The sequence below is a fragment of the Leptinotarsa decemlineata genome, unplaced genomic scaffold (assembly GCF_025532065.1).
Source record: "Leptinotarsa decemlineata unplaced genomic scaffold, Ldec_3_MD MMD2_tig00000505_RagTag_RagTag, whole genome shotgun sequence".
NCBI classification, from domain to species: domain Eukaryota; kingdom Metazoa; phylum Arthropoda; class Insecta; order Coleoptera; family Chrysomelidae; genus Leptinotarsa; species Leptinotarsa decemlineata.
The window spans coordinates 17021863-17032919 of NW_027412549.1; the positions used below are offsets into that span (position 1 = coordinate 17021863).

The 11057-nt window shown below is 35.6% G+C and overlaps 1 protein-coding gene across 1 annotated transcript; it reads right to left on the reverse strand.

Moving 5' to 3' along the window:
• Positions 1-10095, reverse strand: LOC111505464 (cuticle protein). Its single transcript, XM_023160273.2, has 2 exons — positions 9961-10095; positions 1-3870 (listed from the first exon to the last, which is right to left on the reverse strand). Exons 1-2 carry the CDS (start codon positions 9970-9972, stop codon positions 3439-3441), a joined length of 444 nt encoding a protein of 147 aa, XP_023016041.1. The 5' UTR covers positions 9973-10095; the 3' UTR covers positions 1-3438.
• Between the last annotated feature and the right edge of the window lie 962 nt (positions 10096-11057).

Consider the following 11057-nt stretch of genomic DNA (forward strand, 5'->3'; position numbering starts at 1 on the left):
TCGAAAACTCTAAAATACAATGAAAACACAAATAATCACACCGAATTCTCGTCAAACATATATTTACAAAATAATAGAGGCCAACAAAATTGCTAGAAAAATCAAAATTTTTCTTCGCTATATTCGGATGAGGTGGAATCATCATCGGGTTGAATAACGATCGGATTTATGGAACTTTGCACATAATATTTGTTCTCTTCTTTTATAACGTGGGCCACACAGTTCTTCCACACATCACAATTACCTACTTCATTCACCACTCGCCTTATATTTTCAAGCACTACAGCATTCAAAGTCGGTGACTGATTACATTTCCGCAAGCTTTCTTTCATTGTGGCCCAAACCATTTCAATTGAATTGAACACAAAATAGTATGGAGGCAAACGTAAGAGAATATGACCACGTGTTTCACACATCGAATCAATAATATACCCTTTTTTGAAATTACGTTGTTTTATGTTCGCCAGTAATACCTTTTTCGTTGAAATCTTTTCGGGTATTTCCACGTCATGATTTCGCATGAAATCAACAATATCTGCTTTTTTTGTGTTATTGAGTGGTATTGTAGTCAATAACCGAGAATGATACGAAGCGTTAACCATAACAATAACCGAGTTTGGAAGAATATTTGGGAGAAGCTGCTTACTGAACCAAGTTTCGAATAAAGCCGCAGTCATATCTTCGTGGTAATCAGCAGACGAATCTTTTATATTTTTGGCCGACAGAAGCAAAGCGTTAGGTACGAAACCACTTTCATTCCCGGCCTGTAAAATTATAACACGTGTTCTCCTTGAAGAAGGTGTGTTCAAAGCACAATACTTGGTTCCATCTACCCAGCCATATTTGACAACATCATGGGTGTCAAACCAAGTTTCGTCGAGGTAGATTATATGTCTGCTGGATTCTCGGTAGCTTTTCATTCGCGTCAAATATTCTTGTCGGAGTTGAACAATGCGTGTCGCGTGTCGATTCCATTATGACCATCCGATTGTTCAATTTTTTATATTCGAAACCACAAGACAATAAGACATCTCGTAGAGTTTCTAAAGATTTGTAATTGTAATCGGAATAGTCGAGTAATTTATACCAAATCATTTCCAATATACCATAAATTGCTCGCCGAATCACATCTTTTGTAGCACCATCAACCTTTGCGAATTTTTTATGCCTTTGTTTTCGTTTCATTGCATGGTTAATCCCCCATTTTAATGACTCGAAGAACTGTCGAATGAGATAGTTTCGATAACTCGCATATTCTATTCACAATAGCATTCTGTGAAGTGTGACAGTTTTCCTTCTTCAAGCATTCATGAATATTTAAAATTACTCGCTGAACTTGAACATGTAAGTCCTTATGTTCGAATTCCGGATCCCTGTCGATTGACACATATTCCTCACATGTAATGTTATCATTTGTTTCAGAAGGTGTCCAGAAAGCCATAGATATGGCTTTCTGGATATGTTGACAAATTAATTTGTATATTTAGGTATATGAACAGCTAACCCTTGTCTTCAGATTCAGTATCAATTTGCTTCTCCTGAAGATGCTAACCTTGTTAGCGAAACGCGCGTCGAGTGCAAAAATATCATTTTGGTGTTAGGGTAATTGATCTCTAGAAAAAGTATTCAAAAATCGGTTTGCAAAACCACTCACTACCTCACCTAACCCCACGAACACACGGCACTGATAAAGAAATATTGTGAAACGACAAAAAAATTAGTATTCAGCCAGTCCAGCTAGCCGAACCTTCACTCCTCATCTACATTTGATAGCACGTTTACTAATTATCTGGGCGACTAGGGGCCACAGGCAAGAAATGTTCATGACTGTACTCATATTTTTATTGCCGTTCCAATTGGGAATGGATAGACTATAACTGTCTTCAAGAATAATCTAAGATCATGAACAAAACCCATTAGCAAGCCATATAATCGAAGTTCAGTTGTTAAATCTACATGATAGTTACAGTCAAATATCTTGATCACATACGAGGTCTTCCATGAAGTAAAAATGGATTTTTACTTCTCCATCTTTAAAGTCTAGATAACTTCCGGTTGCAAAGAAGACAGAAGTTTTTCACGATGAGCAATTTACAAGATCATGCACAGAAATTTCTTTTAGGGACAGACTAGAGACAAGCTTCTTCGAAACAGCTACCTTCACATAAACATTGATTCACCCGAAATAAAATAGTCCTTCAGGAACAATTACTTCCATATGAACAGTGAGTTACATGAAAGTCACTTTTTTTCATTCAGTTTGTACTCCACAAACGTGACTTATGGAATAGAAACAAAAATCATTCGTAGAAACGCCGCAAGTAATATATGAAAGAATGTTGATATACAATTTCATTTATATGTACCTCAGATAGTTGCTGGTTCACAGAGGGATCAAAAACACCATCCGGTTTCCGTGCAGGTGTTTTCAGTCGCAGTCCCAGGACAGAAATATCAACCTGCCTAGGAACCTATGCGACTGTATTTACTTACACAAGTCAATAACAATATTCTCGCACAGTCAAGCGGCGTTGGTAGCTCTTGGCTCCTACCGAGCAACGTCTAAATTGGTAGCAAATTGCCAATAACGACTCTCCTCGATAGAAAGACTCGACAGATTGTGACTGGTCTGGATTCCTGGCCATACTGGCCTGGAAGGCATTGCAGCTGCTGACTTTCTTGCAAAGGAGAGTGCTGCAAGCAGCTTCATCGGACCAGAACCTGTCATTGACATCGCTTTAGACTTTGCCAAACAAACATGGAACACCTGGATGCCAAAAAAATTTATGAACTTCTGGCAGAATCTTCTAGGATTTACTCACTCCAAGGCGTTTATTCACCTTTCGAAGCTTGATACCAAACAGTTGTTGGACTACAGTAGGCATAAAGTAGGATGTCTAACAAGCCTTCTTACAGGTTACTGTCATTTAAATCCTCATATGCAGAGATTCGGACTGTCGGAAGACAATGTGTGTTGCCTCTGTTTGAAAAATGATGAAACAGCAGAGCACATACTTTGTGCCTGCCCCGCTGGAGATCGAAACAGGTTTTTAGAGTTCGGCATATACATTCCCTATACAAACTAATCAGCTTCGTTGAGAAGCTGGGTTTATTTGGTCGAGTGTGAATATGTGAATATGTGTGAATATGTGCGGTGGAAGGTCGGATAGACCCACTCACTTTGGACCTAATCCAACCTAGACTACTTTTGGGGGTAGCAGAAATTTCAATAGAGAGGTTATCTATCACTGTATCATTTCAATTCATAATCTGCTTCTTTGTTATTTTCCACGAATCCACTTCTATCTCTGATCCTTCTTTCTTCAAAGTAACAAAAAGTTTGTTTTTATGAAACAAATGAATAGTTTATTTAAATTATGAGGTACATAAAATAGATCACAAGATTGAGTTGAAGGTAACAAAAGTATCATTGAACACTCAGTGGTAGTATCCACCATGTCCACCGTAAACTTGAGGATGGCTAGCATGTCCAGATTTTTCCACAACAGCGTTGAATCCATTATGGTCATCGGCAGTGTAGTGTACGGTACGGAGGGTACCATCTGGATCAGCCACGGTGTAATACCCCTTCACTACATCACCATCACGAACTTCGTGTTGTGATTTGTGATCTCCAGTGTGGGGGTCTGCTACTCCATAGTCGAACTGATATTTTGGGTGAGCATAGTAGTCTTGGTCATACCCATGGGACAGACCATAGCCTCCGTGCCCGTGGGAAAGAACTGGTGCAGCATAATCATGGGAAACACCAGGAGAGACCAGATGGTTGGAAGCATAAGATGTTGAGTATGCTGGGGAGCCCAAGTACCCTGCATGGACTGCGGCAAAAAGGAATGAAACAACAGCAACCTAAAACAAATAACTTGGTTATTTTCGAAAATTCTGATGATAGAGTAATTTAGAAACATATTCTCTCCAAATCGACTGTTTCCGTTTATAGTTTCCAATACAATCAACTAATTTGAGCACATGTCATTAAATCTGTCAAAAAAAAGTATATTTCTTTCAGGTCTCATCACAAAATCAACTCCCATAAATACCATACATATGTTGGAAGTGACATCGATTAGTATGATGAAAATTCAACTGTTTTGAGTGAAGTTGCCATTGAAAGATATATTTGTACAGTTTTTATCAAACAGAGAATTGTTCTTTGAATTATTGACAGTCCTTGATAATATTCCGTCAGTTAATTTGATGTACGCTAATGGCCTGATGGCCTATCAACCTATGGACCTATGGCATATAGACTATCAACAATTCATACAGTAACGTATGCAATGACACCAATTTCATAGTTGGAAATTTTGATGTAACTACGCAAGAGGAAAGAACCCTAGAGTATATGAATAAGTGAACAAATGGGCGTAAAGAATTATTTAACACATCCAAAACAGCATTGATAGAGTTCTCAATTAGTAACGTACAAGAACATTTTGTTATGTACAAAAACAAGACTATGCCAGTTAAGTCTTGTGTTTTTACAAAAATGTTAAGCTTCACATTGACTTCTCAAATTACAATACTGTGGCCAGGGCCGTAGCGAGAAGAAAAACCAGCGGGGGAAGAAATCCAAATTTTCCCAAGCCCACCAGCAAAATTTACCAACTTTCGAAAAAATTAAAGCCAAGGGATCAGTTACTACTATAATATATTAATTTTCTCACTTAGCTATACAAAGATTGCCTGAATGCTGATGTCCGTTAGGGTATGCAATAACAAAAATACATTTTAGTAGTTCTAAAAATAATAATGGGAATCATTCTACTTTGGACCAAGGTCCTTGGTCTTCCATCATGTATAGGAATATTCAATACAAATGAAAGGAAATAACACTTAAATGATATTGTGCTTATTGTTTTCTACAATTATTTTTTCTATATTCACGGCCCGAAATTTCCCAACATTTCCAAGTCGAAAAAACAGCGAAAAGTTGTGAATTTTTTAAAATTGTCACTTCAAAATTTGTGGACTATTCAGGATTGTCCTCTTACTTGGGAGAAATTGAACTTTTTGAAGTTTTCAAACAACTCAGAATTTCAAAGTATGGGATCTCCGAGTTATGCATGTTGGGAAATCCCAACCTTCTCCTGGTTCTTTCCTTTTTCTTATTACGTCTTCCTTTCTTTTCTCTCATTTTTATTTTTTAAATTTTTATTCATTTTGTTACTATTATTTTTTTATATCTTCACGGCCCAAAATTTCCCAACTTTTTCCCAAGTCGAAAAAGCAGGGGGGGAGGCTCTCCCCATCCCCCCTATAGCGACGGCCCTGACTGTGGCTATTTTCTATGGCCACTAAGCTTGTAAGATCCTGGGGTACCAGGTCTTCCGCTGAAAGAATTTTTAATTCACAAAAATATGCGATGAGAATCATTGCCGGTTCAGGATGAAGAGATAAATGTGGAGCTGCTTTCAAAAATAAAAAACCTGGACTTTATATTCACAAATTATGTATATACGTGTACAGAAACTGGTTAAATATACCCTTCAAATCATACTCATTATCCAACTCGTTCTAGAGATAAACTAATGCCTAATATTGAACAACTCTTCATCACAAAAACTATCTTTATCTTGGATATAAATTGTTTAATGAGCTAGATGGTACGATAAAACAATAACCAAATTTGAACATTTATAAATCAAGATTGAAAAAGGTCCTGATTGAAAAAAACTACCACACATTTGATGAATTTCAAACCCATGACAGTTGTCACACCTATGTGACACAATTTACTTTTTTATATTTATTTCTTCACCAAACCTGATTTTATAATTAATAATATATAGTGTTTTGCTTTGAGGTTGTTTTGTCCGGTTCAATGTCACGTGTTTCTGTAGTTCCATATCACAACACTGATTGATAAAGAATTTCATAATCTATACACTGATGCTGTTATTTTTTACCCACCATACAAACTGATCAGCTTCGTTAAGAAGCTGGGTTTATTTGGTCGAGTGTGAATAGCTGTGAGCCACAATAAACTCTTACGGGTTGCGGTGGAGGGTCGAATAGACCCACCCACTTCAGACCTAACCTAAAATACCGTCGTGATTGTCATTCCACAATTTTTCTTCTCAAACTGATTAGTAATTTGATTATTGACTCACATATGCTGCAAAAACCTAATTTCAATGTACTTAGATCAACCTCCAGAGTGGATAATCCTTTTTATCTACCAACACCACGTTCAAATATTCTGAAACGTTCAACTCTGCATAACGTGTGTGTCAAATGCAATTCTGCAAGTTGTCAGCTCGACAGTTTTTACTGTTCCATCTCTGAGATTAGGTCTTTTTACTACAGCTGATTCTATATGTATGGTTTTGACCTTATAACTTATTGTAATTGTATTGTAATTTGGCTCATATTCCTGTTCTGTAGTTGGGTATAACATGTAGAACAGTTTATTAATAAATAAATAAACATAAAATGTCTCTTCCTGCTCCACGACAATGCTCGTTTCACAAATCACCGAATTGTTCTGCCTCACCCACCATACTTCCCAGACCTTTCGCCAATCGACTGCCATCTTTTCAAGCACTTCGATAACTTTCTCATCGGTAGAACCCGATCAGCTTATTTGGATGAAATTGAAGACGTATTCACTGAAACATTACTGTCTGAAGTAGATCCATTAAAACGGACAAAACTTTTGAAACCACCCAATGGAATGAAATTCATTTTCAATTAGATATAGGAATAAAATACTTTCTCTAATTTTCACTTACTTAATGTTTTGATATTAATACGACCAAGGTTTCGGTTTATACACCATTCTCAAGTGTTCTAGCACTACTCTAGTAATGCTAGAAGTAAGTGGAAATTAGACAAAGTATTTTATTCCTATATCTTATTGAATTGAAATTAGTATTATTATTAATGAAATGACTGTTGAGCATTTATCACTAAAAACAAATAACTCTATGAACGGCAGGATTATCAAATATTTTTGAACCAAACCAATACATTTTTTACCAAAATTGTAAAATTTTCTCGCAAACACGTTTTCAACTTTTGCACATGTTTGTAACATACCTAACTATAACTTGGTATCATTCTTTCGCAGATCCATGGTGGTGTGACCATATTTATTCATAGTAATATCGAACATAAACCTCTTAAACTCGAAAAATGTGGGATTGAGCGTGATTTTGAAGTATGCGGCATCGAACTCCTTATCTCAGAAACTGCCATTATCTCAGTCTACAGCAGCGGTGCCCTAAAGGAGAGCACTGGTTCAGCGTCCGTCCGACAGTTAAATGAAACATTCGTAGAAAAGACTCATAACTACTTCTAATACGACTTTGTTTAAATCCCGGTACTGTGCGCAGCAAACATCTTGAACCTTTTGGTTGTGATATGTTAAAACAGATAATGAAAACACAATGCAACACAAGCATCATTCCTGATAAGTTACAGAATTGCTCGAGCTGGTAAACCACACACGATTGCATAGAAGTTAATCAAACCATTTATTGCAGACATCATCAGTGGCGTACTCGGAGAAGATGCAGCATAAAAAGTTGCAGCAGTTCATATGAATCAATTTGTAGTTTGAAAGACAGTGAGGTGTTTGCTTTACAACTTGACAAAAGACAGATGTCGCCGGGTTATCAATACTGCTTGTTTGAAAAAGATTTGTTTCTCTGTACACCCTTGGAGACCAACATAACAGGAGAAGAAATTTTTGAAGTAATTGATAATTATATGACTAAACACCATATTGACTGGAACAAATGTATTGATGTGTGCAGCGATGAAGCTGCAGCTATGGTCGGCAAAATAAAAGGAACTGTAACAAGAATAAAGAATATTGCACCCATTTGTAGTAGCAGTCACTGCGTCCTGCATTGCCACGCCCTTATCTCAAAAAATAAACCATCGGCTTTAAAGAAAGTTCTCGATCAAGCCGTACAAATTGTTAATTACGTTAAATCACGTCCACTCCAGTCGAGGCTTTTTAAAAAAGCGTGTGCAGAAGTAAAGAGGTTGGAAGTCAGCATCAATCACTTTTGCTACAAACGGAAGTAAGATGGCTTTCAGAAGAAAAAGTTTTATCAGGATTATTTGAATTGCGCAACGAGCAACGAAAACCCTATTTTTGTATCTGTTAGTACGCTTGTTGAAATATTGTATGATGAGCAATGGTTGATGAAATTGACTTACTTAGTTGATATATTCGATAAACTCAACGTAATCTGCCAGTTCCTACTAGAAAGAACGGTACAGTAAAAGACAAAATATCGTTTCTTAAAAACAAAATTTGCTTCTGGGTAGAATGTGTGGAACAAAAAATATTACTAATGTTTTACTCTTTTGAATAACTTCCTGGGAAGAATGAGTTACGAGTAACCTCAGATGTGGAAAAAACATAATTGAACATTTAATTAACCTCGAAAAACCCTCGAAAGATTATTTCCCGGAGAAGTTACAGGACATTGACAGGGTTCAGAGTCCATTCACAAAACAAACCAAGCAATCGATGCTAACTGTGTCAGAGTATGTGTCATTAAGTGCTCATCCTTTCTAAAACAAAAATTCGAATCAGAAGATTCTAATCTGAATAACTTTTGGATTGCACTTAGAGATGAATACCCCGCAATCGTTGAAAAAGCTATCATGGTTCTACTTCCTTTTGTACTGACTTACCGATGCGAAACTGGTTTTTCAGCTTACGCTTATACCAAAAAGAAGTTCAGAAATAGGCTGGATGCAGCTCCGGATGTTCGTATTCAATTATCAGACATCAAGCCTAATTTCAATACTGCTATAAGAAAATATGTGGAAAAATTTCATTCTTCACATTGAAATAGTTATAATTACTCACGTAATTGTGTTTATCATTGTATAATGAATATTTTTAATGCTTCTCATTTAAAATTTGTTTCTTTTTTTAAGTCTCACATGAAAAATATTCGAACTACAAGGTAATTTCTTTAGTTATCAAAATAGGGCTCCGCCAAAAAAAATATCGTCCATTTGGATTCCGAGACCAAAAAAAAAGGGAACCCCTGGTCTATAGAAATGCTTGCATTGAAGATTGCTCTGTTTTCTTGGGTAAGCTTGAAGAACTTTTATTCTTCATTTCACAAAACTATTCGCGGCTAATATTACTCGGAGACTTCAACATAAACTTCTTGAAACCTTCTTCGAATCTAACTAATCTGATTTGTCTAACACATTCTTTTGAACTTGAGGTTACTATCAAAGAATTTACCAGAGTTGATAATGGTTCAAAGAGCTGTTATACTCCCAAACTTTAATGGAAACAGCTATGAATCTGGCGTTATTGATCCATGCGTCTCTCACTATGCGCAATTTTAAACATAAATAATATCAAGCAGGTTACAAATGTCCCTTTCTTCAAAAGAAGTGTAACATCCTCAGGTATTCTCGAACTCCAAACATCGCTGCAAAAAGTTATTTGGAGCATATAAAACGACAATAGCTCTTCTGAAGTTATGGTAGATTTTCTATTGAATCTATATGTAAGTCTAGTACATAAATTATTTTTCCTTAAAAAGTCTCCAGTGAGTCCAACAGAACCCTTGTTAACTGGTTCAATGATTACTAAAGAAAAATGAGAGACACAGCTATCTATTTATCAATCATACTGTTCTTCGTCCCTTACGACAAAAATTGAAACGATATTAAATTTGGAGCATTATGTTTCCCAAATAAATTGTAATGAAAATAATGTTTTTATCATATATTTCATCTGTTTTATCATGATCATTGACTGATATAATTGTTAGTATAATAAAATTAGAATCTAATTCAATACCGAGTTTTAGCTGAGTAAATTCAAGTAAAAATATATAGTGCTAGATTACACCTGATTGAAATCACCCTTTATAACTACATACGAGTAGATACCTACGAGTGAATAAAAAAAAGTTGTCGCCGAAATAATCACTTTTCGCTTGCACTTACCTTGGAGATCATTTTAATCGATATAACAGGTTCAGTTGTAAACGTAAACTGAATTAATTCAGGTAATTTCGGCTTTTATATCATTGTAATGGTTGAGTGAAGCTGGCGACTGTTTCAACGAAAATATAACAATAACATAAGAATGTGATGAAATCAAGAATGTGTTTGGTCCTGACCTAGAATTTTTACTGAAACTCACGAATTTGATATTTGTTAGATGTTGAGAAAATTAGGAATTTATTGCTCTTTTGCATAATCTAATTAATTGTGGTTCAGTATACCTAGTATCAATTCTCACTGATGAGAGGATTTTTTTACAATTAAACAGTCTTGCTTCATTCTCTATTATTACTCTAGTCCTGTCATAATATGAAAACGTTGCAGAAATATGCAAATTCCGAATTGTTGTCAGGTTACAATCCCAGAAGATTTGAGTAATTATTTTTACTTTCATGGACACTGAATATTTTGCCCAAATCTTATTTTAATATTAATAATTAACACTTTCATTTCATAAATTATAACTAAAATCATCATGAATTGAAACAAAATTTAGTACCAAGAAGCTTGAGTTATGAAAGATTGTTAACTACATAATACTTTAAGGCTATAATCCGGTCAACTTAGACTAAAAAATAAGAGTGAAGGTTCATAAATTTACAACAAGCTGCAAATGCTTGTAATTTTTCAAAACATAGTTAAAAATCAGATTTTGAAATTCCGATTGATTGCGATGCCTGGAAAAAATTTATTCGAGGTCAAAGGTGAAAAATCTCGAAAAAAATTGGTTTTTCGCGATATTCAGGAAAATGGTGAGTTTTATCATAAAATAACTTCAGACAAAAATTGTAGATCATAAAATTCACTACAGAAAATATATCGATACTTTTTTTCTTAGAGCCACCGTTTCTGAGATACGACGAGTCAAAAAGTTGCAAAAGTTGTAATCGTCATTATATGCATAAGTATGCCACGTATATACATCTCTGAGGTGCTCAACGATGCCGACGTACTGATTATTGAAACAGCTATAGAGGAATTCAATTCGACAAATACAACTATTGCTGTTGGTGAAGATGTAGACTTACTCGTGCTTC